Below are 19,635 nucleotides of genomic sequence, written 5' to 3'. Positions count from 1 at the left end.
ATGATTTGTTGATTTCAAAAAAGCCTTCGACTTAATTTGGCATGAGGGTCTGCTATACAAATTGATGGAAAGTGGTGTTGGGGGTAAAACATATGACATTATAAAATCCATGTACACAGGCAACAAGTGTGCGGTTAAAATAGGCAAAAAACACATTCCCTCCCACAGGGCCGTGGGGTAAGACAGAGATGCACCCTCTTCAACATATATATCAACGAATTGGTGAGGGCACTAGAACAGTCTGCAGCACCCGGCCTCACCCTACTAGAATCTGAAGTCAAATGTCTACTGTTTGCTGATGATCTGGTGTTTCTGTCACCAACCAAGGAGGGCCTACAGCAGCACCTAGATATTCTGCACAGATTCTGCCAGACCTGGGCCCTGACAGTAAATCTCAGTAAGACCAAAATAATGGTGTTCCAAAAAAGGTCCAGTCGCCAGGACCACAAATACAAATTCCATCTAGACACTGTTGCCCTAGAGCACACAAAAAAACTATACATACCTTGGCCTAAACATCAGCACCACAGGTAACTTCCACAAATGGGCGGCAGGGTAGCCTAGTTGTTAGAGCATTGGGCTAGTAACCGAAAGGTTGTAATTTTGAATCCCCCAGCTGACAAGGCACAAATCTGTCGTTCTGCCCCTGAACAAGGCAGTTAACCCACTGTTCCTAGGCCGTCATTGAAAATAAGAATTTGTTCTTAACTGACTTGCCTAGTTAAATAAAGGTTAAAAAAAGCTGTGAATGATCTGAGAGACAAAGCAAGAAGGGAATTATATGCCATCAAAAGGAACATACAACATACTAATTAGGATCTGGATAAAAATACTTGAATCAGTTATAGAACACGTTGCCCTTTATGGTTGTGAGGTTTGGGGTCTGCTCACCAACCAATACTTCACAAAATGGGACAAACACCACATTGAGACTGCATGCAGAATTCTGCAAAAATATGCTCTGTGTACAGAGTAGAATTAGTCCAACACCCGATAATTATCCAAATCCAGAAAAGAGACATTATATTATACACCCACCTAAAAGGAAGTGATTCCCAAACCTTCCTTAACAAAGCCATCACCTACAGAGCGATGAACCTGGAGAAGAGTCCCCTAAGAAAGCTGGTTCACAAACAGACCCCACAGAGCCCAAGGACAGCAACACAATTAGACCCAACCAAATCATAAAAAAACATTACTTGACACATTGGAAAGAATTAACAAAAGAACTGAGCAAACTAGAATGCTATTTGGCCCTAAAAAGAGAGTACAGAGTGGCAGAATGACTGACCCAAACTTAAGGAAAGCTTTGACTATGTACAGACTCAGCCTTGCTATTGAGAAAGGCCGCCAAAGACAGACCTGGCTCTCAAGAGAAGACAGGCTATGTGCACACTGCCCACAAAATGAGGTGGGAACTGAGCTGCACTTTCTAACCTCCTACCAAATGTATGACGACATTAGAGACACATATTTCCCTCAGATTACACAGATCCACAAAGAAGTAAAAAACAAATCCGATTTTGATAAACTCCCATATCTACTGGGTGAAATTCCACATTGTGCCATCACAGCAGCAAGATTTGTGACCTGTTGCCACAAGAAAAGGGCAACCAGTGAAGAACAAACACCAGTGTAAATACAATCCATATTTATGTTTATTTATTTTCCCTTTTGTACTTTAACTATTTGTACATTGTTACAACACTGTATATATACATAATGACACTTGTAATGTCTTAATTCTTTTGGAACTTCTGTGAGTGTAATGTTAACTGTTCATTTTTAATGTTTTAGTTCACTTTTGTATATTATTTACTTCACTTGCTTTGCCAATGTTAACATATGCTTCCCATACCAATAAAGCCCCTTGAATTGATACAGACAGAACCACTGGTGTAGTGGTTGTTAGCTAGTTACTACCGTGTCATAAGCAATTTCATAGGATTGGCCATTACATTTGACAATTTAATCATCTCGATTGTTAATTATTATTTTTTAATATGAAAGAGGTTTTGCAGATTTTTTGGGGGGGGCATTGAAACCAGATAAAACCCTGACCATTATTCAACCTGCCAAAGATAGGTCAAAAGGCCTAGCCTTCTGAATCCACTGTGGCCTTGTGGTAGGCTGGAGCTCATACAAAATGGTAATCCTCTGAATAGAGGGCAGGCATCTCCTCCTCTGAGGGTGTTCATCCCACTCCTAATCTCAACCTCTCCCCTCCTCTACCTCTCCCTGGGCTATGCTTATTGTCTGTCTGACCCGCTCTTCTGTCTGCCCCCCTTGCCTGCCCCCCTCAGGCAGCCTGGCCGCTCTCCCTGTGCCCCAGTTTGGCCTGCCTGACTGCCTAATGCTGGGTGAGCGTGAAAGCCTCCAGCGCTGCACTGCAGTCAGTCAGAGCTGGGGCCAGAGCTGGGGCCAGAGCTGGGGCCAGAGCAGGGCAGTGCAGAGAGATCTGAGAAGTGTAGCGCTGTCGACATCAGCAGCTAATTAACACTGACGTGCAGTTTTCATCTCCGGGCCAAAGGTCACTTTACAATCAGGGATGTCAGCACTCAGCAGGTAAGGCCTCGCCATGGTAGAGTAGAGCAGGGTAGAGCACAGTAGAGTAGAGCAGAGGGTAGAGCCGAGCAGGGTAGAGTAGAGCAGAGCAGGGTAGAGTAGAAAACCGCCGCTAACCAAAAAACTAAGGTAATACACACAGACTAGACAGAAAGGAACATGCACATATATTGTGCTGACTGTTGCAAGACACTGGTTGCCACAGTATCGGTGAATCCCAAACCATCCACTCTCGCTCGGAGGGCCCTCCGAGTGAGTGATTTGTGATTCAGCCTGTCTTGAGATCAGTCCCAAGTTGTTGCGACTAGAAAGAGGGTTTTCACACATGAAGCAATAGTAGGAATTTCCACCAAGTAATGCTGAAACTGGAGCCCTTACCTTGGGAGTTACAACCTCATTTCAGAGTCAGATATGGCCTTATTTATTTCCATAAACAGATGGTTTATTTGAGGCTAAGCGCTCACACTGTTGGCAATTAGTCAGGCAGCTTTCCATTCCCGTCTATCTGCTACACAAACAGACAGGAAATCAAAGCTACACATGACAGTGAGACCAGTCTCCCAGTCAATAAAGTACATTACCAGCCCAGCATGGGTGTCCATGTGAGAGATTGGGGGAAATGCAGGCTCAGAGCTATGCTGTCCTCACTGACCCACACACACACAGTGGAAGTGCTTTAATGGCAAACACACACACTGAAGTGACACACACAACTCTGCTATGGTTTCCATGGCAACATATATCCACACTTTCTTTGTGGCTCTGCCTGACAGGCTCTCATCCAATGTAAACCCAAAAGGTCACATGACCAGTGTGTGTCTACACCATAAGAGGATTAGAGGAAGTCTTTGATTTTCTAAAGCCAGACTCAGACTGCCACCCTGCTCTGAGCTAACCATGCTGTCTATAGTATAACACCCCCTGCTCTGAGATAACCATGCTGTCTGTAGTATAACACCCCCTGCTCTGAGCTAACCATGCTGTCTATAGTATAACACCCCCTGCTCTGAGCTAACCATGCTGTCTGTAGTATAACACCCCCCCCCCTGCTCTGAGCTAACCATGCTGTCTATAGTATAACACCCCCTGCTCTGAGATAACCCTGCTGTCTATAGTATAATACCTCCCCCTGCTCTGAGCTAACCATGCTGTCTGTAGTATAACACCCCCCCCCCTGCTCTGAGCTAACCATGCTGTCTATTGTATAACACCTCCCCCTGCTCTTAACTAGCCATGCTGTCTATAGTATAAACACCCCCTCCCTGATCTGAGCTAACCATGCCGTACATCCAGATCCTTGCCATCCAGGACCTCTATACCAGGTGTTGTCAGAGGAAGGCCCAAAAATTGTAAAAGATTCCAGCCACCCAAGTCAAAGACTGTTCTCTCTCCTACCACACAGCATGCGGTACCGATGCACCAAGTCTGGAACCAACAGGACCCAGAACAGCTTCAACCCCTAAGCCATAAAACCGCTAAATAGTTAACCAAATAGCTACCCGGACTATCTGCATTGACCCCTTTTTCAATAACTATTTTGAATCATCACATATGCTGCTGCTACTGTTAATTATCTACTGAATCTTGTTGCCTAGTTACTTTACCACTATCTATATACAAATATTTACCTAAATTACCTCGTACCCCTGCATATCAACTCGGAACTGGTACCCTATGTATATAGCCAACTTATCATTACTCCTTGTGTATTTATTCCTTATGTTATTATTTTTTTTTAATGTCTCCCTGCATCGTTGGGAAGGGCCTGTAAGTAAGCATTTCACTGTTAGTCTACACCTGTTGTTTACCAAGCAACAGGTGTCGAGACCCTGGGCCCTGTGCAATTGGCTACTGGACTTCCTGACGGGCGCCCCCAGGCGGTGAGGGTAGGCAACAACATCTCCACCCCGCTGATCCTCAACACTGGGGCCCCACAAGGGTGCATTCTGAGCCCTCTCCTGTACTCCCTGTTCACCCACGACTGCGTGGCCACGCACGCCTCCAACTCAATCATCAAGTTTGCGGACGACACAACAGTGGTAGGCTTGATTACCAACAATGACGAGACGGCCTACAGGGAGGAGGTGAGGGCCCTCGGAGTGTGGTGTCAGGAAAATAACCTCACACTCAACGTCAACAAAACTAAGGAGATGATTGTGTACTTCAGGAAACAGCAGAGGCAACACCCCCCTATCCACATCGATGGAACAGTAGTGGAGAAGGTAGTAAGTTTTAATTTCCTCGGCGTACACATCACAGACTAACTGAATTGGTCCACCCACACAGACAGCATCGTGAAGAAGACGCAGCAGCGCCTCTTCAACCTCAGGAGGCTTAAGAAATTTGGCTTGTCCCCAAAAGCACTCACAACAATGCCACTAGAGTTTACATACTCATCTCATATGTATATACTGTACTCAATACCATCTACTGTATCTTGCTTATACCGCTCTGTACCATCACTCATTCATATATCTTTATGTACATATTCTTTATCCCCTTACACTTGTGTCTATAAGGTAGTAGTTTTGGAATTGTTAGCTAGATTACTTGTTGGTTATTAATGCATTGTCGGAACTAGAAGCAAAAGCATTTCGCTACACTCGCATTAAAATCTGCTAACCATGTGTATGTGACAAATACATTTTGATTTGATTTGATGTGACATAACATTTGATTTGAGATGGCTACTGTGGTACTGTATTAGAGGTCGACCGATTATGATTTTTCAACGCCGATACCGATACAGACAATTACAACAATACTGAATTAACACTTATTTTAACTTAATATAATACATCAATAAATTCAATTTAGCCTCAAATAAATAATGAAACATGTTCAATTTGGTTTAAATAATGCAAAAACAAAGTGTTGGAGAAGAAAGTAAAAGTGCAATATGTGCCATGTAAGAAAGCTAACGTTTAAGTTCCTTGATCAGAACATGAGAACTTATGAAAGCTGGTGGTTCCTTTTAACATCTTCAATATTCCCAGGTAAGAAGATTTAGGTTGTAGTTATTTAGGGAATTATAGGGCTATTTCCCTCTATACCATTTGTATTTATTAACCTTTGACTATTGGAAGTTCTTATAGGAACTTTAGTATTGCCAGTGTAATGGTATAGCTTCCGTCGAACCAGGAACAAAATGACAACAGCCACCCTCTGAGCAGCGTTACCCATGCAGAACAAGAGAAAAAAACACTGCAAGTCTCAGAGCGAGTGACGTTTGAAGCGCTATTAGCGCGCTAACTAGCCAGCCATTTCACTTCGGTTACACCAGCCTCATCTCGGGAGTTGATAGGCTTGAAGTCATAAACAGCGCAATGCTTGATGCACAATGAAGAGCTGCTGGCAAAACGCACAAAAGTGCTGTTTGAATTCATGTTTACGTGCCTGCTTCTGCCTACCACCGCTCAGTCAGATACTTAGATACTTGTATGCTCAGTCAGATTATATGCAATGCAGGACACGCTAGATACTATCTAGTAATATCATCAACCATGTGTAGTTAACTAGTGAGTATGATTGATTGATTGTTTTTTATAAGATAAGTTTAATGCTAGCTAGCAACTTACCTTGGCTTACTGCATTCGCGTAACAGGCAGTCTCCTTGTGGAGTGCAACAAGAGGCAGGTCATTATTGCGTTGGACTAGTTAACTGTAAGTTTGCAAGATTGGATCCCCCGAGCTGACAAGGTGAAAATCTGTCTTCTGCCCCTGAAGGAGGCAGTTAACCCACCGTTCCTAGGCCGTCATTGAAAATAAGAATGTTTTCTTAACTGACTTGCCTAGTTAAATAAAGATAAATAAAGGTGTAAAATATATATATATATATATATATACACACCGATTTCCGATTGTTATGAAAACTTGAAATCGGCCTTAATTAATCGTCCATTCCGATTAATCGGTCGACCTCTATATTGTATATCTTCCATGATAGGATGAGATATTAGCTATTCAATTCTACTAGGAGATAAGGAACATTTCATGTAAATGTGAGGCTTAAGTCTGCAGACAGACATGCTATCTGGATAAAGTCTGTTGCATTGCTATCAGAAGTATCTAGAAGTCAAGGTCTTGAATTTGTGGCTTTGACAATCACACCCTCCCCCACCCCCCTACAACATTCATCCAGACTGTATCAGTCAGTCTTGACTCAGACCTAGAGCAGGCCTGCAGTGTCTGTCAAGCCTAGCTGATCTCTTTGCAGGTGGTGGAAATGACCTCTGATCACTAGGCTCTGAGGTGACAAGGGTTACTGTGGCCTGCTGGGAGTGCATTCCCTAAAGGGGGTAAGGGGGTCAGGCCCAGGGTTTGATCCGTACGCTCCAACAAAAGAACCAGGATGTGTCGGAACAAAAGCCACTTCCTGCTGGAGAGGCTCGGAGATCTGGAAAATAGCCCCTGTAATGACGACCCCAGAGCTCTACCACAGACCTCCCATCATGCATCTGGGTGGCTGGTTTGCTCCCCTTCCAAGATAATAATTTGATTCAGCACTACTCTGTGACTGAAACGCTATGTTTCTGCCCTCATTGTTGCCCTCTCCTCTCTGCCTGCAATGTCAGAAACATTTATTTATCACCAGGATATCCAGCATCTTTGAAGTGGCAAATATATGATTAAATCATGCTTGAAGAGCTCCCACCTCAAGACGGGAGGGTTAACCCCTGAGAATGAGAGTTGGGCTCAGGACGCTTATATAATATAATAGTGACTTAGCCAGGTTAAGGTATGAAGACCTAAAAGACCAATTCTCTCACTGTCACCATCTTTACGCTATACCTGGTCAGACTGTCATTGTCAGGTTAGTCATACCTATTCAGCTGGGACTTGAGGAGACAAAAGCCCCCTAAACCCCTCTCTCTTTCTCCCAGAAAACACGTCCAGCGACTGATGAAGAACAACACGGGCAGAGGGGGGCGTGTGGTTCACAGAACATTATTGGGTCTGGGATTGGGGGAGAGAGAGCCAGTAAAAGGAGGCTGGTGTGTATGTGTCAGCCAGCAGGGAGTTGTGGAGGCCAGACTGGGGTCAGTCAGACTGACACACAATCGCCTGATTCCACTGCTCTGGCCTCGACCCTCTCCAGCCACCCAGGGCCTCGGTACAGCTAGCCAGCCTGCCTGTCCCTGTCCACCCTACAAGGGAGAATACAAAAGAAATACCAGGAATGGAGATAAAGCTTGGTTAGCTCTATACATTACGTAACGTTTTGTAACTATAGCCTCAATATCCCCTTTTGAAAAAGTGTCTCACAGGAATAAATATAGAAAATATGTAGCAGACACAGCATTCTAAAACTTATCAAAGCATCATGCACTCTCTTCCGGCGCCGACAGAGATGGCCGCCTCGCTTCGCGTTCCTAGGAAACTATGCAGTTTTTTGTTTTTTTTACGTGTTATTTCTTACATTAGTACCCCAGGTCATCTTAGGTTTCATTACATACAGTCGAGAAGAACTACTGAATATAAGATCAGCGTCAACTCACCATCAGTACGACCAAGAATATGTTTTCCGCGACGCGGATCCTGTGTTCTGCCTTAAAAACAGGACAACGGAATGGATCGCATGCAGCGACCCCCAAAAAAACGACTTCGTAGAAGAGGGAAACGTAGCGGTTTTCTGGTCAGACTCAGGACACGGGCACATCGCGCACCACTACCTAGCATTCTTCTTGCCAATGTCGTCTCTTGACAACAAGGTTGATGAAATCCGAGCAAGGGTAGCATTCCAGAGGGACATCAGAGACTGTAACGTCCTCTGCTTCACGGAAACATGGCTCACTGGGAAGACGCTATCCGGGGCGGTGCAGCCAACGGGTTTCTCCATGCATCGCGCCGACAGAAACAAACATCTTTCTGGTAAGAAGAGTGGCGGGGCGTATGCCTCATGACTAACGAGACATGGTGTGATGAAAGGAACATACAGGAACTCAAATCCTTCTGTTCACCTGATTTAGAATTCCTCACAATCAAATGTAGACCGCATTATCTACCAAGAGAATTCTCTTCGATTATAATCACAGCCGTATATATCCCCCAAGCAGACACATCGATGGCTCTGAACAAACTTTATTTAACTCTTTGCAAACTGGAAACCATTTATCCGGAGGCTGCATTCATTGTAGCTGGGCATTTTAACAAAGCTAATCTGAAAACAAGACTCCCTAAATTTTATCAGCATATCGATTGCGCAACCAGGGGTGGTAAAACCTTGGATCATTGTTACTCTAACTTCCGCGACGCATATAAGGCCCTGCCCCGCCCCTTTCGGAAAAGCTGACCACGACTCCATTTTGTTGATCCCTGCCTACAGACAGAAACTTAAACAAGAGGCTCCCACGCTGAGGTCTGTCCAACGCTGGTCCGACCAAGCTGACTCCACACTCCAAGACTGCTTCCATCACGTGGACTGGGACATGTTTCGTATTGCGTCAGATAAAAATATTGACGAATACGCTGATTCGGTGTGCAAGTTCATTAGAACGTGCGTTGAAGATGTCGTTCCCATAGCAACGATAAAAACATTCTCTAACCAGAAACCGTGGATTGGAGGCAGCATTCACGTGAAACTGAAAGCGCGAACCACTGCTTTTAATCAGGGCAAGGTGTCTGGTAACATGACCGAATATAAACAATGCAGCTATTCCCTCCGCAAGGCTATTAAACAAGCTAAGCGTCAGTACAGAGACAAAGTAGAATCTCAATTCAACGGCTCAGACACAAGAGGCATGTGGCAGGGTCTACAGTCAATCACGGACTACAAGAAGAAACCCAGCCCAGTCACGGACCAGGATGTCTTGCTCCCAGGCAGACTAAATAACTTTTTGCCCGCTTTGAGGACAATACAGTGCCACTGACACGGCCTGCAACGAAAACATGCGGTCTCTCCTTCACTGCAGCCGAGGTGAGTAAGACATTTAAACGTGTTAACCCTCGCAAGGCTGCAGGCCCAGACGGCATCCCCAGCCGCGCCCTCAGAGCATGCGCAGACCAGCTGGCCGGTGTGTTTACAGGAAACATATTCAATCAATCCCTATACCAGTCTGCTGTTCCCACATGCTTCAAGAGGGCCACCATTGTTCCTGTTCCCAAGAAAGCTAAGGTAACTGAGCTAAACGACTACCGTAGCACTCACTTCCATCATCATGAAGTGCTTTGAGAGACTAGTCAAGGACCATATCACCTCCACCCTACCTGACACCCTAGACCCACTCCAATTTGTTTACCGCCCAAATAGGTCCACAGACGACGCAATCTCAACCACACTGCACACTGCCCTAACCCACCTGGACAAGAGGAATACCTATGTGAGAATGCTGTTCAGACTACAGCTCGGCATTCAACACCATAGTACCCTCCAAGCTCGTCATCAAGCTCGAGACCCTGGGTCTCGACCCCGCCCTGTGCAACTGGGTACTGGACTTCCTAACGGGCCGCCCCCAGGTGGTGAGGGTAGGCAACAACATCTCCTCCCCGCTGATCCTCAACACGGGGGCCCCACAAGGGTGCGTTCTGAGCCCTCTCCTGTACTCCCTGTTCACGCAAGACTGCGTGGCCATGCACGCCTCCAACTCAATCATCAAGTTTGCGGACGACACAACAGTGGTAGGCTTGATTACCAACAACGACGAGACTGCCTACAGGGAGGAGGTGAGGGCCCTCGGAGTGTGGTGTCAGGAAAATAACCTCACACTCAACGTCAACAAAACTAAGGAGATGATTGTGGACTTCAGGAAACAGCAGAGGGAACACCCCCCTATCCACATCGATGGAACAGTAGTGGAGAGGGTAGCAAGTTTTAAGTTCCTAGGCATAAACATCACAGACAAACTGAATTGGTCCACTCACACTGACAGCGTCGTGAAGAAGGCGCAGCAGCGCCTCTTCAACCTCAGGAGGCTGAAGAAATTCGGCTTGTCACCAAAAGCACTCACAAACTTCTACAGATGTACAATCGAGAGCATCCTGGCGGGCTGTATCACCGCCTGGTACGGCAACTGCTCCGCCCTCAACCGTAAGGCTCTCCAGAGGGAAGTGAGGTCTGCACAACGCATCACCGGGGGCAAACTACCTGCCCTCCAGGACACCTACACCACCCGATGTTACAGAGAGGCCATAAAGATCATCAAGGACATCAACCACCCGAGCCACTGCCTGTTCACCCCGCTATCATCCAGAAGGCGAGGTCAGTACAGGTGCATCAAAGCTGGGACCGAGATACTGAAAAACAGCTTCTATCTCAAGGCCATCAGACTGTTAAACAACCACCACTAACATTGAGTGGCTGCTGCCAACACACTGTCATTGACACTGACCCAACTCCCGCCACTTTAATAATGGGAATTGATGGGAAATTATGTAAATATATCACTAGCCACTTTAAACAATGCTACCTTATATAATGTTACTTACCCTACATTATTCATCTCATATGCATACGTATATACTGTACTCTATATCATCGACTGCATCCTTATGTAATACATGTATCACTAGCCACTTTAACTATGCCACTTTGTTTACTTTGTCTACATATTCATCTCATATGTATATACTGTACTCGATACCATCTACTGTATGCTGCCTTGTACCATCACTAGCCTAGTGGTTAGAGCGTTGGACTAGTAACCGGAAGGTTGCGAGTTCAAACCCCCGAGCTGACAAGGTACAAATATGTCGTTCTGCCCCTGAACAGGCAGTTAACCCACTGTTCCCAGGCCGTCATTGAAAATAAGAATGTGTTCTTAACTGACTTGCCTGGTTAAATAAAGGTAAAATAAAAATAAAATAAAAAATATATCCTTATGTACATATTCTTTATCCCCTTACACTGTGTATAAGACAGTAGTTTTGGAATTGTTAGTTAGATTACTTGTTGGTTATCACTGTATTGTCGGAACTAGAAGCACAAGCATTTCGCTACACTCGCATTAACATCTGCTAACCATGTGTATGTGACAAATAACATTTGATTTGATTTTGTCTATCACATGCATCATGCCTACATCAAAACTCTTCACTTGACAAACTCTTAGAAACCCCTCCGTGTGGCTTCCTAATCCAAACAGAGACCAATCATTCAACAGTGACACCGTAGTATGGAGGGAAACTAGAAAAGCAGTGGGTGAAGTGTTAACTGGGCCTCAGACTCAGCGGTGTGGCTGGCTGAGGATATGGGTGTGTGATGACATAACAGTCTGGAGCCGAGTACACTGTAAGTACATGTCTGTCTCCACGGCAGCCTGTAGCGTGTCAGGACATGCCCCAAGTCTAGGACAGGAGGAGAGGACACGGCTGGCACTGACCCACACCCAACTAACCACAGACGTCTCTCTCTCACGCACTCTGTGTCTAATAAAAGACATGGAGTCCCTGTCAGGACTCAGGACAACACAAGGCAATCCCCTCAATGGGGTATGGAAATGGAAGAAAGCAAAAAGGAACGTAGAACTTAGAAGCAGAATATAGCATGGGCTAGGTCTGCAGTGTTTCATATCCACCATGGACACACACTACTAAGAAAAACTCAACTAGACTCATTCAGGGACTTAATAAGCAAGCAACGAGAGTGGCCACACAAAGTGTCATGACCTCCACTGTATGTGAAGAATATTTGAGCAACACGGCAAACTCAGGTACCGTGATCAGTGTCAATGAGGTCATATTATGCAGTAGTCTGTCACTCAGTGACTAGCCTCTATAGTCACTGTATCGTAACACTATCGACTACAAGTAAATAAGTCATGATACTTATCTAAAGACAAGAGAGCAACTTACCATGGTGCCCCGTATATGCGGAATCCCTTGACTGTGACCTCAGAGTCCTGCAGGTAAGTACAGTTAGAGAGAAGGGCCTGAACATCGTCAAAGTCCTCTGGTCTCAGCTTAGAGACGGAGGGAAAGCGATAGTAATCCTGCTTGACCAGCTCAGCCATGAAGTCCTTGTCAAACGTCAGTTCATGGTTCCCTGAAATCACCACCTTGAATTCATAAGGTAGACTCCCTGCAGGAGAGACAGCAGGGAAGACATGTTGAATATGGATGGGATAGATAGCTTTCTGTTACTGTTCAACATAAGGCAAGTGACATGTACAGAATATAAACACTACATAGCTTTGGCCAGTAGCATGGTTTCTGGGAATACCCCAGTTGGTGAATCAATATTCATTCACTAGAATAGAAAGTTGTCTTTGAGAGGTTAAGGGAATGGTCCATGGAAGTAAAACGCCACAAATTAAAAGGTTAAGGCTTCTTGACCTCCTCAGACCAGGGTGAACTTTTCTCCCCTCTTACAAAAGAGCAATAACTGCAGATAAAGACCGTAGTTACCCAGCCAACGCACATCTCAGTCAACAAAGGGGAATTTCAACATTTTTCATTTGACCTTTTTACTTTCTTGGAGACAGGTCCTTTGTCCCAGTTACCTCTTATATTACCTCAGCAGCTCTGTATAGGGCTCAAATTCAAAGCTCAACTCAATTTTCTCTCGGCTGTATGCTAAAATGTATTTGAAACTGAGGAGGATGGCAGTGTTTTAATGTGTGGCCGGCCTTCAAAGAAAGTTACTTCTTCCTTTCTGCCGGTTCTTAATTTCAAATGTTTCATTTACAGTAGTAAATATTAAATAACGTCAAAGCAGATATTTTTTATGAGGAGAATAGTTTTTGCTTAAATAAGGAAGTCCAAATGATACCAAATACCATTGGTATAGTAACTTACAGCTAATAACCTTTTTAGTCAAGATAGAGGTTACTGTACAGTATGCTGAGCACGGCCGGCACGCTCATAAGGCAGGATTAGGCCACCGGCTATGACGGCAGATTGACGAGGGAGACATTTTCTGAGCTAAACTGACCAAGACCTCCAACAACAACACATAAAACCTCACATAATTCTGCCCAAAACCAATATATCTCAACCAGTGGCAAAATGGGCTTTTAAGGTGAGCACTGATGTCGCCCTGTGATAAACAGTGCCCACTTTGTCAAAAGCAGGGTGCTGTTGTAGAGACGCAACGTTGCGGTGCTCCTCCATGTCACGTCAAAAAAAATGATCAAACATCAATCATGTAGCAAATACAGGATATAGTAGAAAGAGTATGGGGCCTTTTCTGTAGTCTACAGGATGGAGATAAAATCTATGACAATATAATGAGACGGACACTTTTTACATCATGCAGGTTTCTCTGATCAAATAGCCTAACCTCAATAAAAAAATGTGCTGTCACGTTAACAAACATATCCTTAAAACAGGCCAGGTCAAAGTAAAATGGATAATATGGAATAGACGATCAAGTGTTGTCCAGGAGTTTCACCCCATTGTCATGATCAGTTGCATTTCACCTTTATTTACAGTGCCTTGCGAAAGTATTCGGCCCCCTTGAACTTTGCGACCTTTTGCCACATTTCAGGCTTCAAACATAAAGATATAAAACTGTATTTTTTTGTGAAGAATCAACAACAAGTGGGACACAATCATGAAGTGGAACGACATTTATTGGATATTTCAAACTTTTTTAACAAATCAAAAACTGAAAAATTGGGCGTGCAAAATTATTCAGCCCCTTTACTTTCAGTGCAGCAAACTCTCTCCAGAAGTTCAGTGAGGATCTCTGAATGATCCAATGTTGACCTAAATGACTAATGATGATAAATACAATCCACCTGTGTGTAATCAAGTCTCCGTATAAATGCACCTGCACTGTGATAGTCTCGAGGTCCGTTAAAAGCGCAGAGAGCATCATGAAGAACAAGGAACACACCAGGCAGGTCTGAGATACTGTTGTGAAGAAGTTTAAAGCCGGATTTGGATACAAAAAGATTTCCCAAACTTTAAACATCCCAAGGAGCACTGTGCAAGCGATAATATTGAAATGGAAGGAGTATCAGACCACTGCAAATCTAACAAGACCTGGCCGTCCCTCTAAACTTTCAGATCATACAAGGAGAAGACTGATCAGAGATGTCGCCAAGAGGCCCATGATCACTCTGGATGAACTGCAGAGATCTACAGCTGAGGTGGGAGACTCTGTCCATAGGACAACCATCAGCCGTATATTGCACAAATCTGGCCTTTATGGAAGAGTGGCAAGAAGAAAGCCATTTCTTAAAGATATCCATAAAAAGTGTCATTTAAAGTTTGCCACAAGCCACCTGGGAGACACACCAAACATGTGGAAGAAGGTGCTCTGGTCAGATGAAACCAAAATTGAACTTTTTGGCAACAATGCAAAACGTTATGTTTGGCGTAAAAGCAACACCCTGAACACACCATCCCCACTGTCAAACATGGTGGTGGCAGCATCATGGTTTGGGCCTGCTTTTCTTCAGCAGGGACAGGGAAGATGGTTAAAATTGATGGGAAGATGGATAGAGCCAAATACAGGACCATTCTGGAAGAAAATCTGATGGAGTCTGCAAAAGACCTGAGACTGGGACAGAGATTTGTCTTCCAACAAGACAATGATCCAAAACATAAAGCAAAATCTACAATGGAATGGTTCAAAAATAAACATATCCAGGTGTTAGAATGGCTGAGTCAAAGTCCAGACCTGAATCCAATCAAGAATCTGTGGAAAGAACTGAAAACTGCTGTACAGTTTTATATCTTTATGTTTGAAGCCTGAAATATGGCAAAAGGTCGCAAAGTTCAAGGGGGCCGAATACTTTCGCAAGGCACTGTAACTAGGCAGGTCAGTTAAGAACAATTCTTATTTTCAATGACAGCCTAGGAACAGTGGGTTAACTGCCTTGTTCAGGGGCAGAACGACAGATTTGTACCTTGTCAGCTCTGGGATTCGAACTTGCAACCTTTCGATTACTAGTCCAACGCTCTAACCACTAGGATACCTGCCCCCGCATCAAGCTTGTATCCGTACATTTTTGGACAAGCTGATCATAGCGATTTTAAAAAAAAAGCTTCTGCATTTCCCGCTGTGGAAACACATCACGGCAGGGTAGCCTAGTGGTTAGAGCGTTGGATTAGTAATCGAAAGGTTGCAAGTTCATATCCCTGAGCTGACAAGGTACAAATCTGTCGTTCTGCCCCTGAACAGGCAGTTAACCCACTGTTCCTAGGCCGTCATTGAAAATAAGAATTTGTTCTTAACTGACTTGCCTAGTTAAATAAAGAAAAAATAAAATCGCAAATAGGCTCACGATAACTCTTGATAAAGTTGGGCAGCTGATATTCAGAGCTTAAGTCGCCAACTTGATTAGTCACATGAATCAGGACTAATAAAGCCAATGCAAAAGCCGGTTTTAATGGTGGGCCTACCATTGCAGCTGACAAAATTCAATTTCAGGCAAAACTGTAGGCTACACCTCATTAAGCACGGAGCAACGCCGATGCCTTTTGGACTACTTTTTTTGGTCCTGTTCAGACATCTTAAAAAAAATGTTTTACAAATGGTAGGCTGACCACATAGATGGGCATTCATAAAATGTAATTTCAGGCAAAACTGTAGGCTACACCTCAGTAAGCACGGGCCGATGCCTTTTGGACGTCTCTTTTTGGTTCAGATTTGGTGCAGTCTAGACCGGTCTTAATTTGAACGTCCAGGGACATTCATTGATTTTTGGTCCATAAAATACATATTTTCACCTTTCATTCAGAACCCAAATGTAACCTAATTTCAACATCTGGAAAATACATATTTTACAACATCAACATCATTTTTGGTCTGGCCTAGGGCGGCAGAACAGCAAGGAACGTCCCTGATGCTGAGGGTTGAGAGCAAAAAAAGAGCAAGTGTGTGTGAGACTCTCTTTACCTAGCCAGTCATTGAATTTCTTGACCTCAGATGGTAGGCCCAGTTCAGTGAAGTCCCCAGTATGAAGCAGGACATCCCCGTATGGCATCTGGATCCCATCCGTCCTGGAGTGTGTGTCTGACACGCAGACGAAACGTGTATGACCGGAGGGTTTAGGGGTGTCATAGGGAATGGGCTCCACCCTGTCATCGAAGAGGGACAGCAGAATCAGTGTACGAGTTTGTGTCAAATTATTAAAGCAGCCCTCCATTTGAAAATGTAACCTAGGTTGTCAATGTGACACATGCAGCAACCTCCAATATAAAATAATATTACAAATAAAACAGCCTTCTCTAAAGATGTCTAAGGAATCCCAAACTGGAATTGGCCGTCCAACCTTTAAGCTAGTGCAGGTCCCCCATAAAGTCTCACAGTTGCCTCGTCATTGGGAGCCAGACTGTGTGAGCCAGGCTGTGATTGTGGAATTTTGGGCTGTCAGGGCTGGCCAACTGCGATGCATGGAATCATGCTGGCAAATTATAGATTAAGCTGCTAGTTTGAATGAGTCGACCAAGATGTTTTAATGCAAATCATCACAAAGTCCAGGAGGTTTTTCATTACTCCCTACTCTTGCCATGTGTCCATCAGATATGAATGAATTACCTTACCTATATCTCTATCACTGTTGACTTTGGCTTCTTCTGTTAATTACACTCTACACTGTCCTGTTCTAAAATGCTCCATCCGATTTGATTACTATAGCTTCAATAAACAATTTAACTGATACAAGGTCCATCTCGCTGTTGTACTGAGACATCTGTCCATGGTCTAAGACAATTAGACAAAGAGAGCGCAGATGTGATTTAAAAACTGCAATTTAAAAAAAGGTTAATCGTAGACTAAATGAAAAACACTGGTTAACAGAAGTCCTGACTTCAATAAAGACGACATCTGTCTTACACCTTTGTTTTGTCTCTGCTAGAAAAGCTAGTTTTGTATGTCAGTCAGTCAGCCAGCCAGTCAGGAGCACCTGCCTCCAACTCTGACCAACCCGGGCCCACCCATAGCAACACTCATTACATCCTAATGATTAGAAGTCAATAGGGAAGTTACTTAGAATTGAGCTGTGACCCAGAGGTCAAAGGAGCATTGTTAAATAGCTTATAAACCCACCTCACCTCTGACCTCAGTTACATTAATAACATGAAAGGTGGCTTCCGCCTCACACACTGTAGGTTATTTGACAGGGCACTGAGGATAACCAAACATGTTTAAGTCATACTCCATCTATTCAAGACAAGCTCATGTGTGCTGAGAATAGAGCACACAGAAGGTATGGTGGTGGATGTTATGAGGCCAGATGTCCATATATTTAGTCTTTTGTTTGAACACATTCATCAATCAATCCTCTGTGCACTGTAATGGCCCATCAGATGAAAAAGAGATAGATACAGTGCAGGTCTGCGGCTAGATAGATACTCACATGTGGACATGGGGTGGTTGGAAGCGGCTCTGGTTAATGTTGTAGTGGGTGAAGGCCTGTGTGGGGTTGGAGCTGTACTCGTCCACAGTGATGGTCACCTTGCCCTGAGAGGGGGGGTTTCTGTGAGCCATGGCTCTGCTGCTTGGGACATGGGCAGTTAGTTTACCAGGATCCAGAACCATTTTAGGGAGTGGGCATCATTCAGAACAGCCCCGTTCACTAACTCAGACCCACCGGCCCTCTGGACAACTGGCCACAATCTGTACCACCACAAACAAAAAGAGAGGAGCACACCTCAAAATACAGTAATTGTGCAGCAGACATGATTAAAAATAATGTGTTGCTGTAAATGACAGCTTTAAGTAAACCACTTGTGTTGTACAAAAGCAACATTAAGAAGACACCCAGAATTATAAGAATTATTCAACCACTAATATCAGAAGAGGTGATACACTTTCATATTTCTCGCTAATGTCTTCTGAAGTGCTGATAGATTTTACCTACAGTAGAAAGGATACAAAACAAGCTTGAACATTAAACCTTTAACAATACTGTAACGTCAGTAGGAAATATATAATATCAAACTACTGTATGCATTGTGTTCCAATCAAAAGGCTTGAAATAACCCAGGCCTACATTTTTTTTTTACAAATGTAAAAGTGTGAATTGATACAATGTAACCAAACGAATTGTAGTTGCTGTATTGGCCAGATGACAAAACAGTGAACTTAAACTACACCACTTTCGTTCAAGACATTGGAAACTGAAAATTAAAACATAAAAATTACCCAGACGAATTTAACATTAGCAGGTTAGCAGCGGTGCAGAGTGCAGACAGACATGTACTATCAGTCAACTGTAACAAGCTGATTATCTACAAGCTGAACTGTAAAGAGGATATTTGACCTAAAAACATATGTTCCCTCTAATTTTGGTTTCACGCTGTAACATTTGGAAAAGGGGATTTTTAAATATATGCACCATTTCTACCAATCAGCCTAAAGACACAGAAGAGACTAAATTGAACCTCTCACCCGATATTACAAGATCGTGTTCTTCCTCATTTATTGTAGGCCTATTCTGCATTACAGAACAAAATACAAACATAAACCAAGCTCTCTCATCTACAATATTACGAATAGCAACATTTACAGCCTCGACGGAAACCTCTGTATCCGAATGGCTCGTAAATGACAAATCACCCCTAACCCACCGCTTTGTGCCTCGTTATTTTTTCCCAGCGATGTTCTTGCCAAACGGGTGGCGAGTTCCGTTCATCCGGTAGATATGTTCTCAGGGTTAGCTCTCTGTCTATGTTGTCAAAAATGCCGTCCCATAGATAACGCAGACAACTTGGAGGTCTTGAGAGGTGGAGGTCGTGGCTAGCAGGGCAGAACCTTCGACCCTGGGAGACCCTCGGCTGGCTCTTGAGGAAATGCGACAGAAAGGCAACGGGCGAGATAGGAGCCTCGATGTGAGAAGAGAAGGGGGGAGCCCGAGAGAGCGGAGCAGCGCGAGTCTGCGAGAGGACTGCCACCGGGGTCAGAGAGCACACAGTAGGCTACAGAAGCTCAGAGCCAAGGAGGCGACTGCACTGGGACAACTGTTAGTAGAATTGTAAATAGGATTAAAAGCAAGCTATTTTTGAACCATTTATATTTTTGGATAGCCTACAAATGGGCTCATTTAGCCATAGACGACTTTGTTGCCTAAAGAAGTTTGAGGGTATTCTTCCACGTCTGTTTAAAGAAATAGTCGGTGTTGTATTGCACTATATTTTAATTGTTAAAACGTATTATACAAAATACGACAATAATTAACATCA

General features: G+C 44.0%; 1 protein-coding gene across 3 annotated transcripts in view; it reads right to left on the bottom strand.

The window, feature by feature from the left end:
• LOC118395902 (metallophosphoesterase MPPED2) overlaps positions 1-19,433 on the bottom strand; it is a 30,702-nt gene extending 11,269 nt beyond the window's left edge. Inside the window, exons 1-4 of one of the 3 annotated variants that reach the window (XM_035789974.2) lie at positions 19,024-19,433; positions 17,811-18,070; positions 16,349-16,530; positions 12,355-12,580 (exon numbers count right to left, since the gene is read on the bottom strand). In XM_035789974.2, the coding sequence (XP_035645867.1) occupies positions 12,355-12,580; positions 16,349-16,530; positions 17,811-17,992 (590 nt within the window). In that variant the 5' untranslated portion in view covers positions 17,993-18,070; positions 19,024-19,433. Of the gene's footprint in view, positions 1-12,354; positions 12,581-16,348; positions 16,531-17,810; positions 18,071-18,844; positions 18,997-19,023 lie in introns of those variants that run through there. The other 2 variants (XM_035789976.2, XM_035789975.2) reach the window with 2 other exon arrangements.
• Positions 19,434-19,635: the final 202 nt, after the last annotated feature.

The sequence above is a fragment of the Oncorhynchus keta genome, chromosome 17 (genome assembly GCF_023373465.1).
Source record: "Oncorhynchus keta strain PuntledgeMale-10-30-2019 chromosome 17, Oket_V2, whole genome shotgun sequence".
Lineage (NCBI taxonomy): Eukaryota > Metazoa > Chordata > Actinopteri > Salmoniformes > Salmonidae > Oncorhynchus > Oncorhynchus keta.
The sequence above is the reverse complement of the archived record's forward strand: the minus strand, read 5'-3'. Positions and strand labels throughout refer to the sequence as shown.